Source organism: Sturnus vulgaris, chromosome 2 (genome assembly GCF_052056855.1).
Source record: "Sturnus vulgaris isolate bStuVul1 chromosome 2, bStuVul1.hap1, whole genome shotgun sequence".
Classification (NCBI taxonomy): Eukaryota; Metazoa; Chordata; class Aves; order Passeriformes; family Sturnidae; genus Sturnus; species Sturnus vulgaris.
The window spans coordinates 17,764,082-17,786,279 of NC_142244.1; the positions used below are offsets into that span (position 1 = coordinate 17,764,082).

A 22,198-nucleotide genomic window follows, 5' to 3' on the forward strand; every position below is an offset into this window, starting at 1 on the left:
AGGCTGCAAATACACTTCGGATTTTTTTTTTTTTTTCCTGCATAGTCCCATCAGAGTAGTTCGAGGTCTGCTGTATTTCCTATATCAGGAAGGTTCCTAACTAAAAGATGAGATTCCCTTGTAGTGGCATTATGAGCCACTAAAGGACAAGGCAGGTAGCATTAATCCCACAGTGAAACTCTGTGATGAAGCACTTTCCAAGCTGTGAGATATATATATATATATATATATATATATATATATATATATATATATATGGTAGAGGAGGGTGTTTCTATTTGAAATCAGTCCACATCTGCGGAGTAGTTCTGAATTCAGGGAAGAACACTGAATGGCAAAGGCATTTCTGTAACCAGATCTAAAATGAAATATTCATTCTTCATTATGTACACTGTGTTAAACCTGACAGTCCTTGGTGAGAACGCTGTTCCCATGAAAAATAAGCAGGATGTAATGGACTGTGGGCATCTGACACTCATTTCCTATTGCTCTACAGCTACTTCTGTTCAGTCTTGCATTGCATGCATATGATTTTATGCAATGAAAGACTCATTATAACTTTAAGCTTTTTGAGGTAGGGTCTGATTATTGTATATGGCATTCACTTCTTTGTGAATTGTCCTGCGTTGCCCCGGCATTATTTACATAATATGATCAGTTTTAAAACTGCTTTTGTCAGTGAAAGCTTTGACAAATACTAGAGGAGGAATTGCATGGCTCAGTGAATCACTATGAGGAGGGTGAACAGTACTGCAGAATCTTAATAGCGCATTAAAAGCCATTTAAAATTCAGATTCATAGTGTTTCCCAAGAAGGAGAGAGCATGGCTGTTTGCACCTTTTAATGTGCAGAGTTCTTTTCCCTGATGCTGTGAACTGTGCGTGCTTTTGGAGCATAAATGCTCAGTGGTAAGCACAGAAGAGCATTTTTTAGCTGAAGAAAACAACACCACCCCAAGCATCTCTAGTGTTGGAGTATATTGCCAGTCCATCTTTATTAGTACACCACCCTGTGTTAAGCAGCTGGTTTGTTTTGTTTTTTTTTTTTTGCATGATCATGTATGACAGGCTTCTCTGTGGGTCATTGTATTAGTAACTTAAGGCCAAACAAACACCATTAACTCAAAAATAACCACCAGTACTGTAACTTTTATTTGCTAATAAATATCTTAATAAACAGGCTTACCCCATCTGTAAGACCTGATAATGCCTCTTAGGAAATCATAGAAAAATAAAATACAATAATAATCAATAACTTGTACTTTGTACAAAAATCTCATTATGTTGCTCAGCAGGTAGTTTTGCCAAACCCCATATTCTTTCTGCAAAGAGATGGCATATGTGATGCAATTCACCTTAAAAACACTCTAATGTTGAGAGCTGAGCATTCTATTACACTATTAACTTGTAGGCATGCCAGCACATGAAAATTTACATGAAACATCATAGTATCATAGGAATAAGATCATAATAATAAAGAAAATAAGGTAACACCACTTTTCAGTAAATAATAACAACTTCACGTCTCATGTAAATTCCCCTTGGGACTGCAAATCATTACGGTAAGCTTTTTATTCCATGGATATTCCTACAGTACCGTTATAAACAGGCAAAAAGAAAATGCAGTGGGGACGTGTATGGGAGATATATTGGGTGAAGAAGACGAATTTTGGGGAGTGAGGCAGTCCCAGGGGGAAGCACTGACACTGGCTGAGCAATGTTCAGCCTCCCAGAAGGAGCAGCTCCAGTGCCACACGATGGAGGTGGAACCAGAGCCTGTGGCACTGCAGCACCAGGGCAGCTCTCTGGGAGATGAGCCATAAGACTGAGCCACAGGGAGTTGTCATTATTCTTGGTAAAGAAGCAATGGCAAAACAAACCTTAGCAGGGGTCTTTAAAGAAAAGGTGGGTTTCAGACTGCTGGTAAGGATATGAGATCTGTGCTGAGGCCATGGTTTGATTTTGCAAAATAACTGGCGAGTATTATGGTTATACCATTGCTTTTGAAGCCATCTACCTCTGAAGTTTTGACATGGCTGCTTAAATATATAATCTAAAGTGTCTGTCATCAAATATTTATTCATATATACACATACATTGATACATTTTATGGCTATGCTAGAACAGCAAACTATGAAGAGCAGTCATATTTAGTTTTGTACAATCTAATTTCACAGAAGAGACAGAGATTAAAACCCCTTTTAATTCAGATACATTTAAAACCAACACACAGAAATAGATAGAGGCTATCCTGAGAAAACATACCAACCACGTTATCTTCCAAAAGTAAATCAAAGCTAATGTTTGGAAGGTAGTAAAATATTCTTTTTGTATTTTTTTTCTGAAAGTCAGAGTGGTTTGTTTTTTTTAAAAAAAGTGATGACAAAATTAAACCTGTTAATTTCAACTAGATCAATGAACGTTGCTTTGCTAGAAAATAAGCTATTGCCTTTCAGTAAACAGGGTTTCACATGATCTTTTAAAGATTTTTTTTTTTGTTCTTGCTAAACTGCAGGTGCAATCCTGAGAAGTGCAGAGAAGTTCCCGAAGTCAGTAGGATTTATGCCACACCAGAGAAGAATGAGCCCTTTTTATGCCTCTGGGTTTTCAGTCACGGCAGCGCTGTGTGTGATGTAACTGATACAACCAGAGAATGTTGATATTGGCCTCAACAGAAACAGATGGAAGGCTCTAGGTAAGAGCAACAAACACTGAATCCCATCACCAGAGTTAACAAACAAACAGCTTTTCCCACTTTCAGTGTGAAATAGACCTCTCAACCTTACTTAGAAGAGTTGGGAGCAGAAATTGCTGCAGAAGAAATGGTAGTAAAAATGCTACACTGCCAATTCAAAGCTTACTGTTTCTTGGGGAGAGGCAGATAGGGAATCATGGCCATTAAGCTGTAAAATGCTTACAGGTTTCTTTATTAGGAGTCTTGTAGTGGGATGGTGTTCTTCAGATAAGGAATTAGTGAAAGAATCCAATGAATGGAACCACTAAGAGGGCATCTGTTGTTTTATTTGCTGAAAACCTAGACTGCAGTGCACCAGGAGTATTGAGCAGCTTGTTCAAAGAGACAAATCATTAGCCAGAACTTGTATTATGAAAGGGAGATCATATTGTATCCTGATTAATGTTGAGAAAAGAAGAAAGGTAAGTCCTGCTTGTTTTGGAGGTTCTTTTTGTTTGATGGGGATTGTGGTTTCATCCTGAATTTAAATCCAGAAATTTGGGAAATTATCTGGGGGAAAAAATCCCACAAACCCAGACCATTTCTGCTAGATACTCTATTAGATGTGTAGGTCATTTAGGTTACTAATTCCAAAGTCAGAGTTGACTGCCCATTCCAGAGAAAACAACAAACACTGCAGCACCCAACTTTTTTACCTTGCATTTTACCTTTCCCATGCTGAAGGTAACCACAGCCTACTTGATCACATCCCTGAGGTAGCAGCCTTGTCTTTTAGGCTCAGTGCACTCTCTTCTCCCCATTAAATGAGGCCATCTGTTCCAGGAAAATCCATAGAAACCTTTGATTCAAAACCTGTTTCACTCACTTGACCTCTTCTTACAGATACAACTGACTTTGGATCGTGCCCTGAGGGACCAGCCTACATCTCAGCCTGAAATGCAATTTCAACAGAGAAATTAAAACTAGCAAGAAGTATTAGCAATCCATGTGAATGACAATTCAGCTCATGTCCTAATAACTGGCTCTCTAACAACAAATTCACCATGAGAGTAGTGGGGTGCAGGAAAGGAGAGTCTGTTTGCAGAGCTGGAGCCTACCTACAGAATATATGGACATTGAACTTCATCCCACTGCCATGGAAATCAGTAACAAACTCTCATGAATTTGGATCACAGCAAGACTATTGCCTGTTGATACAGAAACTTAATTCCTCAGTTATATCACTGTCCTAGGAATTACTCCATCAAGAGGTTAATTAAAATCATTCAGCAGGATTTGGAAATACCAGGAGGTGTAGAGCAGAACTTGCCCAAGACAAAAATGAAACTTCCCAAATTGACAGTTAGTGACTAGAATAATCTACAGATCTGGAACACTGGCTGCACTTTGTCTTTTTCAGCTAATCCTATTGTAAACAAATAGACTGTGATGGTAAATTATACAGCTCAGAGCACCCAGCTTCTTAAAGAAAAAAATCCTATTATGCCTTTCCTTTTTCCTCTTAATAATTTTCAGTTAAAGACCAGTCTGAATGAGAAAAAAACTGAAAACTCGGTTTCTAAGCCAATATTAATTGGAGACTTCTACATTTTATTGTTTATTTAGGTTCCTCTCAAGAAAGTCAGTATATAAGAGCAATTAGTCATTCAAAATTATGTCTGCTGGACTTTCCCATATAGATTATGACAACTATACCTGTTCTTTTATCCTGGGCTGGATCCTGAAAGATCAGAAATTTTATTTTTTTTTTCTTCTTATCACTCAGAGCATTATGTGGTGATGATACTATGAAAAAAGTCCCTAGATTGTTTCATTGGGTACTTTTTCATCATCCACAACCAGAAATGAATATTTGGATTCCAAAGCAGATTTCTCCCAAACCTGATTTTCCAGATTCTAGACTCAAGGTTACTTTCTCCTGAGTCCCTTGACATCCCATAGTTCAGAATGCAGAGATCTGGAGTTCTCTTTGATTTGTGGGTTTTCAGCCTCAGAATTTTGGCTTACCAGCCACTCAACATACATGCTGCTGCTGAACAGTTCTTCACTGAATTGTCACAAATGAGAAGGTGTTAGTATAATAAGGAAAAATACGTTATCTCATGCTGTGTTATAGGTATTTTATAGGGATTTTGATTTTTGATTATGCCTAACTCTAGTCTTGTATAAAGTCCCATTTCAAATCAGCCTTTTTATATGAATTAAGCTGCACAAACTCAGAACTGTTTACAGATTCAGGAGTTTCTAAGACACTGAGATGGGTGCAGAACTAGTCAAAGTTCTCAAATAGATACAGGTAACATTTTTGGACAGGAACAAAGTAGAACAGATGTGAAAACTTTAAATTACTTTGAGACTGATCTTTTTAATTTTATTGTTCCCCCCATATCTTCACTGTCACAATTTCATTTTTTATTCCAGTTTAATTATTCAGGTATGAAAATATCAGATAATATGCTAAACCTTTCTGAAAGAGATAGATACTTGGGAAATCTCTTGCAGGAAAGGAAAGTAAGATATACTCACACAGGATATTTAAAGAAATATACACAGAAATAGATTTCACTGAACTGGTGTTACATTATTTCACATATAAAATATGGAAATATACTGTAATCCATTTTTTAACCTTGTTGTTGATTTTCCCTTCTAAAATTCAGCATATATTTTTATACTGTATGTTGGCTTATCCTTACTCATATTCCCTTGAAAATTTCCCTCATTTTCATCTCCTAGGTGTCTATAAATGGCCATTTAAAAAGAAAATGATTTATATACTCTGTAAACATCTTTGGTGATTTTAGTATAGGAACTGAAAACTCTTTATAGCATGGACTCCATCTTCCTAGTTCTGCTGGCTCATGGGCACCTTCCTTCCCCTTTGGGATCACTAATTTGTACAGTAATTAGTGAATGGAAGAGAATCAGCAGGAAGGGGTTGGGTGAGGTGGCAGCAGAAGGGTGAGCAGGCAGCTTTCTCTGAGCCAGTTTGAAAATGTTTTTTCTAGCAGTGGAGGAAAAGAGAGGCTGTCCATTTCCAGCTAACAAGCCAAGGAATTTTGGGAAGAACTATACACACACAGTGCATGCCACTAAAAATTTTAAAAGCCAATGGAGCAAATAAACCCCATTAATGTTGTTTGTAATAGGTAATTAATTCTGTAGATTTGAAAAAAACTGATATTATGATATACATTCTATTTAAAATTCTTTATGTACATATAGACAAATATTTTATAACCACAACACGTTCACCATATCCTGGTCCATAATCTGAGGAATTATATACAACACTCATGGATGAGCAGTGTGCACTACTAAATATAGGATGTGATGGTAGAAAATTTTGTCAGCTGTAAGTACCTGGCACTGTCTTATGCAACTCTTGTGTTTTGTTGGATCTCCTTGGCACAGTTCTTCCCTTTTTACCTTACTGTAGGTTTTAGGGAGGTTTTTTTTTTTCCCTTTTCAGAGCTGATTCATTTGTCTCCTCTGGAGATTTCAAGATCATTGTCCTACTAGGAGTTAGCCCAGCCCAACACATCTTTCCCTCACTCTCAAAAATAATTATAGCACTATTATAAAAAAGAAATTATCTTTGCCATTTATTCAGGAAAGATTCATTACAATTGGTGAATAAGGGTATTCTGGAAGAAAACTGTTTAACAGAATACAGAGTTGTTCAACCATGTGCAAATGCCACTAGTGTCTCTACTTGTAGTACTTTTCCTGGAAGATGCAATGGAAGACAAACTTTTTATTATGATTACCTAAAGAAATGTTGGACTGGATTAGAGGCATGTCCTGCTTTCCACTCTCTGAAGGAATATTCCAAGACAGAGTGAGCCCATGACAGGGTAGTTACAGGTGTTCATAAGAGAATTCTGAGCTGCCAGAATGTGTCCCATAGAACCATTCCATCAGCTGAGGTAAAACAGTTCAACAAATGCTGCAGTTTACAACAGGGCCAGCTGCCAATGAGGAACTGCTCTTCAATACAAGGTCAAGAATGTTCTGTGCTGCTTTACCTTGGTGGCTGATGTGGTCCCAGGGGGTCATTCTGACATGGAAATTGCTGGGGGTAATGCAGTCTCACTGGGCACCTCCACAGTCCCAGCTATTCCTCATGGTAAATCTCAGCTGATTCTGGATAAAGGGGATCTGTTTGTTATTTATGACCCATCTTTGGATCCTGTAGGAATCTGCATTGAAAAAAGAAAATTAACGACGCCCTGTGTTAGGCTCATCATATAAAAATGGCAAATGGATATTCAGTCTTAAGTGATGTAAAAATCAAAGTACTGCAGTCTGTGAGTTCTGTGTCAGAATAATCCAAGTAATGCCTAATAGAATATTGCATACAGAATGTTTGGCCAGAACAACTAATTTATTTGAATTTATTGTTGAGTGCACTATTTGCAAGCAAAGGATTGCTTTTTGCTCTCTGATGTCCTGAAGCATGGCATGTTTCTAAGTTTTTACTGGATAGACACTGGACTTCAGTGTCTATCAGACACAGGAAACAAAAAGGGTAAATTTTGTTAGAGAAAAGTTTGAACGACGTGGCTCAATTCTCTTCCTTTCACCTCATGGCATCCCATTGTTTCTCAGTAATTCCAACGTGCAAACACCTCACGAGTAAATTCTGAACCTTCTGCTGTGCCTTGTTCAGTTTTAACACCGTGAACATCATGAACAAGACCCTCAGTTCTTTCACAGGTTCAGCAAAACAACTGGATACAATTAAGGCATGAGATTCATCTGACCAAGCACAGATGCCTGAATGGATGAGCTATCACTGAATGCAGAGAAACAGGTAAGAATTATTTCTTGATGACATCTACATTATAACACCTTTTTTTGTTGCTTGCATATTGCACACACTTTATTTTGTGAACTTTCAATGGGTACTTTTAGTCCTAAAGCTCTGTAATGTGGGCCAGATTCTCAAAAACAGCATATTAAATTTGCTTAAACTTGTCAAATTTAAACTCCAGTTGCACACTGCAATATGCAGGATAACTAGAGCTAATTTCCTCCTGAAGAAATAATTTCCTGTAACAAAGAAAGTTACTCTTATTTCACATAGACATTTGTGGCCTGTACAGAATTAGGCACATGTTTGAAAAATGATACCTGTTAGGGCTGTTTACAGTTTTGTTTTTAAATTAAAAAATATGAAAAAATCATCAAACTAAAGCAAGAAGAGACTAGGAACCAGCACAGGAGCAAATAAAGTATTTCAAAAATGGGGAAAAATGTAAATTTCATCAAGATAACTATTAGAAAAGTGTCATACTGCACCACAACAACCAAAACAGAAAAACAAGCTGTATAAATCCACAAAATCCTGGATTTACAATGTTATTAACAAATGTGCTCACTCAAAAATTCCTTTGTTCTTTCCTTTCTGGTTACCCAAACTCTTGTTTATATAAAAAATATATCTGATTAATAAATGTTTTTACTTTTGTTATATTTTTTTTCTATTGAAAAAATATTTTCAGCAGTGTGATAAATTTAGAAATTAATTTTCATGAAATATATCCAGGTTGTGTGCATGTAACAATGTGAATTTTGCATGCTCACTACCAGGAACAAAAAATTTGGCAAAACACAATCTACACGTACATGGTTTGGGTCAGCTATGAATGATTTTGAAACCCCAAACAAATAACAGACTCACACCTCCTCAGTAATGGATTTAATTGTGAGAAGGGCTCATTCCACAGATGTCCTGTTGTTGGCCATGGAACCAGTGATAGGCAAACTGGGTAATAAAATGATGAAGCAAAATCCACTTTTAAATTACTCTGGGGTGTGTTAGTATTTTTAGAAAGGCTTCAGGTAAGTATGGTTTTCTTTCTATACAAGCACCTCTACCAAAAAATTATTCAGATGTGGAATTCAGGCAGATTTTTTCAAGTGACAGTCAAAAAAAAGAACAAATGATTTTTCCCCACTGAAGGGCTGTGATCCTGCAAAAGTCATGTCCTTGTGCCAGACTGATGAGTTCAGTGGGAATACTCCTGCTGACAAAATTACCTTTGGAGCTACAATAGGACTGAAGCTGCCCTTCTTTAGACAAGGTCATCAAATTGGCATTGTAGAACACCACTGACTCCTGATCTTTAGAAAATTTGTTCCTCAGTTATATCTGCCCTCTTTTTTTTTTTTTTTTTGAAAGAACGAAAGAAAGAAAAATTTACTGCGTTGCTGTTATCTCACCTAAATGAATGCAATTATTCCAACATAAATTGACAACAGTGAATCAGGCCTCGTGTGTCTTACTCTGTGATCTTGTTGGAAGCATAATCTTTTCTGAGTTGCTTTCTGATTTTCATTCTTTGTCATTAATATACAAAGGCAGCCTTTTCCAAGACTTAGGAAATACCTTGTGATTTACAAGCTGTAAATGAAGCAGTAAATACCATTATGATTACACAACGTAGTTAATTCCTTTTGATATACACATAGATTATACTAATTGCCCAAATGCACGTTTGAACAGAAGAGCTGTGATGCTTGAGTATATTGGAATGCCATGGAACTCAAAACCCACCCTCCAAGCAGCACAGGAGTGGAGAGCAGTGTCTGCACAGGGTTACATGTGACATGCATTGTTCTGCTCCCAGGAGTGCACATCCCATGCAAAAGTTTGGAAATGTAGCCCAGCACGTCCGTGTCAGTTGTCTGAATAAAACATGGAAGCTGGAAGTCTTAGAGAGGTACAAGTATTCTGTTAGGCCTTTGCTGACGTTTTCTTGCATGTAAATATGGCTATTGAAGGGTTCTAAAGGTAATACCTCGGATGTCCTTTAGAGAGCTGTACTAAAAGAAGATCTGGCCTGGAATGACCAGAGCTCCATCTCAGCAGAGTTAGAAGTAGACTCAAGGCAACATGTTACCACACTGCTGTCCTGCATCTCCTTTTCTGCCTTTGTGTAAGGTCACTGCATCCTGCAGCCCGTGACTTCCAGCAGCAGCGGGGCCGTACCTCTGCCCTCGGCTGGAGGAGGATATGGCCAGCCTGCTCCCACGGGAATGATCCCATCACCCCACCCATGGCTGGCCCTCTGAGCTCTGCTGCTGCTGCTGCTGCTGGAGAGGATTCCCTATCCAACAGCACAGACTTGCATGTTTGAAACGGAAAGCTTTTCTGAAATCAGCGTGTCCACAACAGAGCTGACAAACCATGTTTTACATGTGGTCACGGGAACGCTACAACCAGTTCTCCTGTAGTAGAAGCAAATGCTGAGTATTTCCTTAAAAAAAACCAAACCAAAACAAAAAGGTTTGTAGGGTGGTGAGGAATCCCAAGGATAAAAAAGTTTTCCATCCTAATCTAAAATTTAAAGCATAAAAAGTGTCGAGTGCTAAAGTAATTGAAAATCAAGAACCTTCCTTAAGATTTCAAACAGATTACTCTCACTATGCTTCCAATTATTCACACAATGAAAACTGGCTACATAAAATCATCAGTCGTTTCTGCAAACAATACTAATGTTTTGAGGCACCAGCTTACCAGCATTCAAACTATTAGAAAGTAATATAATGATAGGACACATACATTTGCATTTAATTAAGAAATAAAATAAATATTTATGTTAAACTTCTTTTTGATTGCACATTTGGTGTTGGAAGTTACATGGTCACAGAACATGAAAGAAGTCAAATACTTTTTGATCTACCAGCAAATTCTAAATACATCGATAAAGAAGCCACACCAGGCCAAATAGATTACTACTTTCAAGTAAGTCCATGAAAGTTTCCCAAATACTGTTATACAAAGTTACACATCCATGCTGAGTTATTCATCAATGTGTAGCAAGAGTCTTGCAGTAGGCCAGGATTTTATCGGCAGAGAACTGGTGGAGGAGCTGTGCAGTGTGATTAAAAATTCCGGTTTGGAAGCATTAACATAGAAGTACTCGTATAGTCTGAACTGGAGACTGCAGTTCTTGAAGTTGGGAAGAGCAGGAGGGAAGAATGAGAATATTTTTCCATTTTAGAAATGCTGAGGCACAAAACACAGTTGCTTCTATTACTTTCATACATGAAATCCTTTCTCCTGTATGTGCATCATGTGTAACCGCAAAGTCTGTAAACTGCTGACTATTCGTCTCTGGTGTCCAATGAGTGAAACTCCAATTCTTCTAATGTCACTGCAAGATAAAAAGTTTCATCTTGGATGCAAATATAATAAAGCCTCTGGTGCACAAAAGGTTATAATTATATGATGACTTCTTCTCCAGGACAGTTTACCTTCCTGGCCATGGCATATAAAGAAAGCTGCAATTGTTCAATTTTTCTGCATCTGTCAATTTTAATTTTTTTAAAAACAGTCATTTAAGAAAAAATAATACAATAAAAAATGTATTTAGAGCACTGGGGCTTTTTTGTTATCTGTGATACTAATCATCAATTAATCTTTCCAAATCTCAAGGAGTAATCAGAGAGCTGAGCCCATTTTTAGTAATGTGATTGTAGCAACCATTTCCCACTCATACTTGAAAAGGACTGGGGCTTATACACTCAGTATTGCAGTTCTGAGGCAAAGAAACCAGAGGTTGTGCTTCTAATGATTTGGGGAATGGTAGTGAGTAGTAAGAGATGGTCTAAAGCTCAAATTAGCAGTGAATCTTCCAGATAGATCCTGATTTCCCTCCCAGTTTCCCTTCATCTCATCTAGCCCTGCACCTCAGAGTGGGTAGCTCTTGTCACTCACAGGGCTCGACTCTTTGGCAGGATTGAAGTCAACAGCCACCAGAGTTCAGCACAATCCACCAACTTAGTTTTTCTATAAACGTCCCCAGCTGCAAGATCTGAGAAAGATCACAGAGGTGCTGAGGACAGGAAACTTGAAATATGCCAGATTTGTCAATTATGCAAATCCCACACTGGGACATACACAGATATTGCCTGCTTATCCTCAAAAACTGTATGATGATGCAACCAGTAAAGGAGCTCATGGGATAAGGCATGGCCTTCATGAGTTTTAGATGTGCAGTTCCAGATATCTGCCTCTGTATCCTCCAGCTGAGGAACCACTGGAAAGCTACAACTATTATGTGCTTAGGCTTAACATTCTCGTGGGGCATGATACACAACTCTTGAGGTCAGCAAAAATATTGAGCATCTGAGAAGCTAAAAGGAGTCAGTGTAAAGAATAAAGCTCTGCAGTGGAGAGTGGTCTTAGAAATGCAAGACCAATGCTTAGCATTTATCAAGGAAGGCCTGATAAGCAGAGAAAGAAGCCAGCAGATCTTGTGTAACACAAATTATTTGGAGAGGGAATCTTTCAAAAAGTTGAAATGGTATCTAAAGAAAGTAGAAAGGATGATAACCTTAGACTAGCTGTAAGAGCACACACAGTAAGGCAGTCTAAAAAGGAACTTGAGGAACAAACAGAAAAAAACCCCTCAACATATAAAATAGAAAATATAAAACATATAATAAATCTTTTTGCAAATTCACTGGGTACAAGAAACCTGCCATAACATGTGTAGAGTCTAATGATGATTTGGGCATAAAAGAGCACTGAAAGAGTGGCCATTGTTGTAAGACTTAACCATTTGAGTTGACATTCACTGTGGAAGAAATTGAAATGACTCCCATGCCAGATCCTTTCTGGGGGACTTGCCAGAATATCTGCCTGAAGTGACTGCAGGAGAGGCTATAGGACAAACTGAATAACAAGCAATAATCCATGTCCAGACAGGACTACATTTAGGCAGAAGTTCCAAAAGAAAGTGAAGATGAAATAGTGGACTTATTATCAGGGTTGTGAGAGAGGGAGTCACCAGTTGTGCTCCACATGTTAAAATTTTTCTTGATGCCTGAATATGGAGCATGGTGCCAGATAAAATGTTTCCAGGGAAGATCTGGGGAGCTACCAGACCCATGAGTCTGTGATCATTACAGGGCTTAAGAGAAACTACAGGAAAGTACAGAATTACTGGATGCTTGGATAAATGAGCTAGAGTCACCATGGCTCTTGCAAATAAAAGTTCTGTTTTATAAAATTACTTGTTTCCAGTGGATGGAGATGATCCATTTGATACACCTCACTTGGATTTCCAAAAGCTTTACAGAAGAGTCCTCACAAAAGCTTTATAATGAAAATGAGGAGCACCTTCTGTGTAATATAGGCTATAACATAATATGTGGCATAATGTGGTCTTTGCATGACTAAATAACTGGTTTAAAGACAGGAGGTTAGCAGTAAATTGTCAGATTTTACAATGTCGTTATTGATCTATATCTGCAGGGACCTCTGCTGGGATAATGTTGAACATTATCATTCAACAAATCAGTAAATGGTCTGGGAAAACAGATGAGCAAGAGGTGGAAAACTCAGCTGGTGAGGCTGAATTGTTCAGGGTAGGAAGGGAAAGGGGCAGCTGTGTAGAATTTTGGAAGGATCTCACAAGATTAAGTGACTGTGCCATAATGCAGTAGATGGAATTCAATGTAGATGATTATGAAGTGATGCACATGGGAGAAGATCAGTCCTAACTTTGCATGTAAAATTCTTCAATCCTAACTGACAGCTACCATTAATACAGGCAGTCCCAGCATCAAATAAAAGATTGGGAATTCATGGGAAAGGAATAGAGGGATCTGTCCCATCATCATGCTACCATATAAACCCATAGTTTGCCCAAACACTCCTATATTGAGTGCTGGACTTGCATTAAAAAAACCCAAGAGGGTGGTGTCAGAGATAGCTGGAAAAGCTTCCTCATGAGGACTGATAAGGACTTAATGGTATTCATATTGAAGTAAGAAAATGTTTTTGCCCCTGACTTCAGTGGTCTAGATCAAAACTGATTCCCCAGGAACCACGCTCATCCTTGGCCTTTGCTTGTGTTTGGTGTGATCACAGAGTGGATCTGTCAGTTCTGGGTCTCTCCATCATACATTTCTCTTGTGTTGTTTTAGTAAATAACTGTATTTGTCTTTTGTTAGCTGAGGGAGGAAAGGAAATGAAAGCACTGTTCCATACTCCACAATACTCGTGTGTCTGCAGCATCTAAATTCAGATGAATTAGTGACTGTAGGGATAATAGATTACATACTTACTCAATAGTCATTCTTGAAACCATATCCAAAGTTGTGAAACCTGCTGCCATGAAGTTATTTTTATACTGACCCATTTTTATGGAATCCAGCCAGTCACTGACTGAAACAAACAAAGGATATTCTGGAACTTCACCAGGTGAATCTGGCATTCTGTAAACAAACAAAAATGCAAAGGTTACCAAGCAATACAAAATATGACACCCAATTTACCCTGGAAGACATAGTTTTTACTAAAAGGCAGAGGGAATGAGAGAGAAGTCTGAGCTGTAAAGGTCAGACCTTAACTGAGAATCTCTAACTTGTTGTCTAAAACTTATAAATCACGTCAGTCTGCCAAGCTGCACTACTTAAACAGTGAATTTTAATACAGAACTGCAGCTCAGTAACACATTGAGGAAAAGACCTCTCCCAGTGCTCTTATTTTTGTTCCACAGAATGTTTCCTTGCAGATCGACATGTCCAGGATTATAATAATTCGTTAATACAGTAGTCAATGTAGACAACAATGAAAATTCAGCATAAGATGCAATTAAAAATTTTTACATTTATCTATAACCACCCCACCCCCGATGGCTCCTCATTGTGATACCATTATGCTACAAGAACACTTTGATTTCAGTACTCAAAAGCTAAAACTCACCCTTAAAGGAAGCAAAAAGAATAAAATGTGATGTCTTTGTTTTACATAGAATTACATAGAGTAGCAAATTAAATTGAAGGAGCTAATTTAGTCACATTTCTTTTTGAGTTCTTTTCCCTAATATTATCTCAACTGAAACAGAAAGCTGGAAAAAAAATTTGCAATTTTGAGGCATTGATTTTGTCTTCTGTTGTGTGCCACACTTGGGAGGGCTCACAACTTCCACCGGCTTTATGCATTTTGTAGAGAGAAACAGTATGAACAAAATGCAGAAAATGAACACTGCTGTTTGTAAAAGCTTTATGATAGTCTTTAGCAGAAAGACACAATTTATTGAAAATGAAAATTTAGACAGCAAAAGCCAGCCAACATTTACTGATGGAACATGACTTAATGTGTAATGTAGGAAGCAACACAGCCTCATGTCTTAATGTACCAAGTTTCACCCACATATATTCAAATACAGTAAGCACAGTGATTTTCATTCATACTATCAAAATGATAGAGAGAGAGGCTAAAGGACAGGAGCACATTGTTAAGTACAAACTGTAATTAAAGACCTACCACGGTCCCTTCCCATCTGAATTACTCTAGGATTCTACAGAAGGTTACCCAACAACTGCATCAAGCATTCTCAAATGAATGGAAAAACCTTTCCCAAGAAGGTCAAGTCAATCATAGTTCAATAAAGTGCATTCATTTCTGAAGTATTATTAATGAAAAAGGAAATAAAAAACCTGGGCAACACTATCAAGAATTTGTTGTGGGATGCATAATCTTTTACTTGGTCACTGCTGCCATTCTGCTGCAGACAAATACAGATTTAGCAAGCTAAGGCACAGCTACTTTCTGCAGGATAATACACCAAGTTAGTTCAGAAATTGCTTGAGCACTGTCAGATGGAGAAAGAGGCTGTTGAATGGAGAAAAAAATTACAAGGAGAAAACAAGCACGTAGGAAGAACACACACATACAAATAAAGAACAAAGAGATTCACAAAGATTAAGGATAGATAGTGCACAAACAGAACTCAGACAAAAATAATGATAGAAAAGCCTAATATAATCTGCATGGCTTGAGAAAGAGACCTCCTTGTACAACAGTGTATTAACAATAAAGCAAACCTTAAAAGGGGCTTAAAACTATTTGAACCTGCATGACTTAATGAACTCAAACATTTTGTGGTTCTCCCACCTCTACATAATTCCCTAAACCACAAGATGATAGCCACTATGTGTTATGAAAAAATGAAATGTACCAAAAAGAGTCTTACACAAGTACATCCTCCACTAGGGTATGAAGGGTGCTGGGGTTGCGGATCAGCTTGTCCAGGAAGTTGACAATGTCACTGAATTTGGGACGGTGGTTCCTCTCCTTCTGCCAGCAGTGAAGCATGAGCTGGTGAAGAGAAGCTGGGCAGCCCATGGGAGCTGGAAGCCTGTAGCCCTCTTCAATGGACAGTATAACCTACAGCAATACAATCGGTATGATTACCAGGCAGGAGTAACACTGACAATTAGAAACCATAAATTATCAATGGCACAGCCACCCTCACTTTATGCATTGCTGAGGCTTCACTCTGGGAATCAGGACTGGCAGGGGTGTGACCAGAGCAGACAGGAAATATTTTTTAGGCATATGAAACACAGTAGGAACTTTTTTAGGGTCACTGGTCATCCTCTGCAAACAGCTAAGCAAGCAGGAGGGGAATAAAGAACTCACCATCATTTTCATCCACTTCAGGGGGTCACAAACTCATCTGGTGTGGCCACTGCATCCCACCATGCTCTAATATTTCCATTCTGACAAAGTGTTTGTGTGTAGCAATACCCTATACAATCAAGCACCACAAATACACATTGTGGCACCTGACAAATTTACTTGTATTCACATGTTTCTGCTGATCCTTAGAGCATGATTAATTCTGGCAGTTCCCCACACCAAGTTACAGCAATGTTATTTTGCACAGTCTCCCTCAGAAACCTGGATGCCTGACATGTTTATGACTAAATAAAAGTTAATAAAATTATGGTATTACCCTAAGGTGAGCAAGACCTTCAGATTCAGCAGATACAGAAAATGTGTTTGGTAAGAATTCAGAAAGAAACAGTGAAAAATTACAGTTGATCCGAGTTGAAGGAAAGCTTATTTTTAGTAGCAAAAAACATTGTTTGAAAAGAAGAGTAGCAGCCTGGCTTGATAGGAGTTAGCAAAAGTAGGTAAGGTCCATGGAAAGCTTCATGGATTCATAACAGCCTACATGGATTCATCCTATGTAAGATTTAAAAAACACAAGGAAAGGTCAGGAGATTCTGCAATGAGTGGTGGTAGCAGTGAGGATGATGTTACAAATTACACAGTTAGGGGTTTTTTTTGTGTAAAAAGGAATATAAAGCTAGTCAGTGGCTGATCAAAAACGAAGCTAGGAAAAAGACCAGCCTTACCACACATGCATAACCCTCCCAACATAAAAATCCAGCCAATGCTAAATGTTTTCTAATGTACAAATGATTGCACACAATATTTATAACCCCACAGTGCACTTAGGAGGAACATACCTGCTGCATTGACACCCAGTGTGCTGCAAGGAGTCATTCATCATTTGCACACAGATGTATGTACACGCTGCAGACATATTAATGCAGCTGGAAGGGGTTACATTAAACTGTTTACAACAAATCAATGTTTTACAGCACCAGCTCTGGCTTCAATATATTCAATCTTATTATCCTGGAATATATCCCTGTTCTCTATTTGAATTCTGAATTAATGCTGGCTCTGCTCAGCAATGCCTAATGCTTGTGCTGCAAGCATTATGTAAATAAAAGAAGAGTAAGGAAGCCACGTTAGGACCTGAGCTCCCCTTGATGGCATGGCAAGAATGGAACGAGGCTTCTGTAGCTGCACACAGCTGCTTGTCTGGTTTATAAAACACAGGTGACCTGGTCCTGTAATGTACATGCTGCTGTTACAGGAAAAATGAATGCCACCATCACATTTCCAGGGAAATATTCCCTTCAGAACCTTTCCTCCCAGAGATGAAAATGCCCCTGTGGGCTCAGGATGGGCGAAACTCAGCCACGTGCATGGAATTTTATTCACACTTATTTTTACATTTATTATTAATGTATCTCAAGCAGTTTGTCTGAAATGGGTTCATAAAACAGCCCTGACAGAGAGGGGCAGATCTTAGCTGGTACTGGCCACTGCAGAGGCCATCCTTAGCAGCCCAGAAATGTAGATACCAAAATTTTTACATTTAACTGTGACTGTTGCAAGTGTGGAATTTATGAAATGTATTTTATTTTAAAGGCAACAGGAAAACTGCTCTACTCTTATGAGATAGATAGCATTTGCTCAACACAACAATAGAGGGCTGATGAGGTTTTGCTGAATTGATTTATTCAGGAAAAACCCAAAAGCAACCATAATTTTCCAGACATATTTGCTCTTCCACACTTTATTTTAACACATCTCTGAAAATGAAGTCACAGTGCATTTTTTTCCTCTCTTGTTCAAAAGGAATATTTCAGTATGAAGAGAAATGCCAGCTGGTACTAGGATAATTATAATTTCTCATTAATACCAGCACATTTTTAAAATAAACTGGAAATATTGCCTCATTAGTATCCCTTGTGAGGCAAGTATTATTTTTAGAGTCTAAGAAGTAAGAGTAAAGATGTGATAAGTGTCTCATACTGCAATGGGAATCAAGTCTCAAAGGAAGAATTAGAGCATTTGAGTTCCTTATTTATTTATATATTTATTTTAGCTCTTGCTCTGCCACGTGCATAGCACCCATCTCTCTCTGTTCAGAGAAATCAGACATCCATGCACCTAAAAGGGAAGTATTAAGTTTTCCTTAGTAATATAAAATTTTATATTATAAAATATTTCAAGAGTTTACTTGTTAACTCCTCTCAAATGCATTTTTCCCTTGTCAGTTTAAGGCTGATGAAGCACCACATCAATCAAGAAATCTGCATCTACAGGAAGGATACAGCTACAGCTTGTTTGATGTTAGACATAGCTGTGAAGTTTGAATATTAACAGAGTTAATATTAAATATTGGTTATGACTGTCTGAACAGTATTTTATGGACTTCTACACAAAATTTATACACATTCAATTTCAAAATAATTGGCATTTGGCAAAAATGCCATGTGAAAATGAAGCTGTAATCTTCCTGATAGTTTCATTATTAATAGTAACAGAGATTCTTGCTTTCAAAAGTTAACTGACAGCTTTTTTAATGAGACTGAGACAGAAGAGAGTCCAGAGGGACATTGTCCCTGTGTCCTCCTGACATCTGAAAAATCTACCAGGAGGGAGAGGCAGCTGCTCCTGCCTCATGGTACAGAGCCAATCCCAGGCGCCTGCCAAGTGTTTTGATATCTGAGTTGAAAGAACTATATTAGGATAAGGGTTTTTTTCAGTATTACAAGAAACTTTCAGGAGTGTAAGGAGTTTTATTCTGTTTGCTACAGTAGTTTCCTTGCATACCAATTACAACCCATTAAATATTCTTTTCATTTTTTCCCCTTCTTTTTGAATACTGCAGCTCTGTAACATGCATTAATTTATATGGTGGCCTCTAACAGGTGTCCCAGTAGACTTCACTCACAGCTGGTCTACAAACCAAATTCATGGAATATAAATCTTCCTTCCCTCACATGAGCATTAGCAAGCCAGACTTTTAGCACAATCTGTTCATCAGTACACTAGTTTCCTTGGAAAGTTCAGTATCTTGGCTAATGTTTATTAATTAAGCAATAAGACACGACAGACTGTGCAGCAGCCCTAATTAATGGACACCTCTGGTGCCTGCCACACATCGAAGAAGTGCATTAATCAGCACCAACACAGTTTGGAAGTGACTTACCACAATAATAAAATGGTTACTTACTTAAACAAGAGCATTTCTCAAACTTAGCAACATTTTAAAGCCTCTGCACTATGCCGTGTACAGTATTAATTTTATGACAAGCATTTTGCAACTCTGTTTTCTTAAGTTCAGCTTCCAAATCCTTGGTGGAGAATATAAACAGAGGGTGCTGGATTTGCAGAGGTGTTGAGTCATTCTGGATACCTGTGAGCAGCCTTAGTCTCTGAACACCTTTATTTAGCTGGCAGGTACCAGTTTAAAATCCTCCTATCAGCTGCCTTCATCACTTACCTAGCCATGGTCTAAAAAGTGATTAATTTCCCAAAGTTGTATAATTAGAAAAGCAATTGGTAAGATGGAATGGGAAAAAAGCCTCAAGCCCACAAACCAGACCCGGCTCTGCAGAGTTAATACTTGGAAAACTTTTGGTGATCTACTAAAACCCACCCAATTCAAGAAATATGTTAATTGCTATCTAGAGAAGAGTTTTATGATGATCCAAACTCAGTAAGTGTTTTAATGGTAATGTTAGGAGACATTTTGATGTAGCAGAACCTCTGACTATACCCATGCAAGACCTCATTAACTGTTGTTTGCATCCTGTGTCTTTTATGAATCTGTTTAGTACACATCCCTCTCTGTTGTTTTCCCTGCCATCTGTACAGTACCACTGACCTTTAAAAGTCCTATTATTTCTGCAAAACAAGTTCATGTGAATTCAGGGCAATTTATTGTACTAAAAGAACTGTCCCAATATCAAGTAAAAGAAGTTTTACATTATGTCTAATAACTTGAAATTTCCCAATGACACTTGAAGTCACTATAGTATATAAATATATATATATAGTATATAGAAGGTCACAGGTGCTCACTGCTCACATTCTGGCACTGAAAACCTGTGGGTGGGAGAAAAGGAGTCCTTTGTGCTGGCAACTGCTGAACTGCAGGGAAAGCCCCCAGCAATTAGCATCATTAGGACCTGCAGCATCATTTTTTATTAACAGACATTTTTATTTTGGATGTAAGAGTAATTAAACATTGCTATCTTCATGCTGTAGCTGATTATTTAATATATTCTGAATGGAGAGGTTTATGAGTCTTTTTTTTTGTTTCTAAAGGGTTTGGTTGGTTTTTTCCTTTTCTTCCTGAAACAGTTGAAATTGTATTTTAAAATGAAAATCTCTCTCAGATCCTTATCCCCAAATGACCCATCAGCCTTAACAAGCAACCAGATTTGAAGAGCTGAATAACTTAGCAACAATGTAAAAACAGCCATCTGGGAAAATCTTGTCAATTCTTCAGAACCAATGCAGGAATATTCTAGGCACAGATATGAGAGAGGTTAAGGTGCCTTGGCTGATACTCCACATTTTGACATAGAGCTTGATGGCTGGTGTGAAGACTGAGTGTACCAGTTTGAGCTATCACAGGGATCCATCAAACAAGAGAATTTGTGAAAATTTAGATTGTGGTAGAGAAAAAAAACCCCTACCATTTCCCCCTTCCCGTATTTCTTTTTCTAGAAGAAACTTTCAACTATACTAAAAGAAAATTTGGATTTTTTTTTTTTTTAAATTGAGATTCCCACCCGGAAAGGGAATGAGACAGCAAAGCAGGGCAGGGAGTGACAATAACCTTTAAAACACATTTGAAAAAGTTGCAGATTAATGGTGGGCAGTACTCACATCCTGGTTGGACATCTCCCAGTAGGGCCTCTCTCCGTAGGACATCACCTCCCACATGACAATTCCGTAGCTCCAGGCGTCGCTGGCAGAGGAGAACTTCCTGTAGGCGATGGCTTCGGGAGCCGTCCACCTGATGGGGATCTTCCCACCCTGCACACAGGGTGGAAACTCGTCAACATGATGAGGATACAGAACAACACGTGTTTTAGAAGAAAAGGGGAAAAAAAACCAAACCACCTGGATTCTGAAATTTTACGTTCTGACTTCCATCAATTTGCCTTGTCAGCTTGGAAAGGAAGAAATACACCGTTTTTAAGGAATTAAAAAAAAAAATTGATTTCATATGTAATCTAATTCACCAATACCTGCACTCTGTGAAGACAACCCAGTTCAAAGAACAGAAAGCATTTGAGATGATTAATGTTTGTTCAGTCATATAAATAATCAGAACATGCATTTTGATTGAAAACATCCCAAGCCTTAAATTCCTAGTTCATTGACATTTAAGCTTTTTCCCTGAATGAAACGGAAACATCTATTTCAAAATGGAACACTGAAAGCTCTTAATAAAATTGCATAATCAGGAAAGAAACGATAGGTGTTCTATACACTTCCTTTGCATTTGATATATTTTAATTTTTGTTGTGCTCTTTAAATATCCAGGTAGAAAACAAACCAAGTGTGCTCCTAAATAGGCATTTCCTTGGGATATTCAACAGTGTCATTCTGCAGCCTACAACTTAAAATCCAAGCTCTCCAACCAAAAAAAAAAAGAATTAAGAAATCAACCAACAAATCTGACTTACTGTTTACAAGACCACAGCGTGCAGAATTTTTCTCTGACATTAGTATTTTATACCACCGAATCCCTTCTATTCTTTTATAAATAGTTTCTGTGTGAAAACTACTTTTCCATCTCAGAAAAAAAAAAAAAAAAGTATTTCCTCTCCAGGTACATTGCTCGTTTCAAAAGTATATTTTTTTCTTTTCAAGAGTGTACATTTATTATCATTCCCACTGAACTCTTTGGAGAGAGAAAAGCAGTATAGTGAAGGTGCCACTAGATGGTAGGAGGAGGCAGTCAGTAGAGCTGAGCTCATTCAGCAGTAGTTGCTTTCAACAAGCAGTAATAGATTCTGCTCAGTGTAATAATTGTATTTCTGACTGAAACAAAAGAGGAAATGAACTAGAACATCCATTTGGCAATGA

The 22,198-nt window shown here is 38.0% G+C and overlaps 1 protein-coding gene across 4 annotated transcripts in view; it reads right to left on the reverse strand.

Moving 5' to 3' along the window:
* Positions 1–1,128: 1,128 nt before the first annotated feature.
* EPHA6 (EPH receptor A6) overlaps positions 1,129–22,198 on the reverse strand; it is a 369,885-nt gene continuing 348,815 nt past the window's right edge. For all 4 annotated transcript variants that reach the window (XM_088158465.1, XM_014882838.2, XM_088158463.1 and 1 more), the window contains 4 exons: positions 20,990–21,139; positions 15,693–15,886; positions 13,780–13,929; positions 1,129–10,859 (listed from right to left, as the gene is read on the reverse strand). In XM_088158465.1, the coding sequence (XP_088014591.1) occupies positions 10,745–10,859; positions 13,780–13,929; positions 15,693–15,886; positions 20,990–21,139 (609 nt within the window). In that variant the 3' untranslated portion in view covers positions 1,129–10,744. The remainder of the gene's footprint in view (positions 10,860–13,779; positions 13,930–15,692; positions 15,887–20,989; positions 21,140–22,198) is intronic.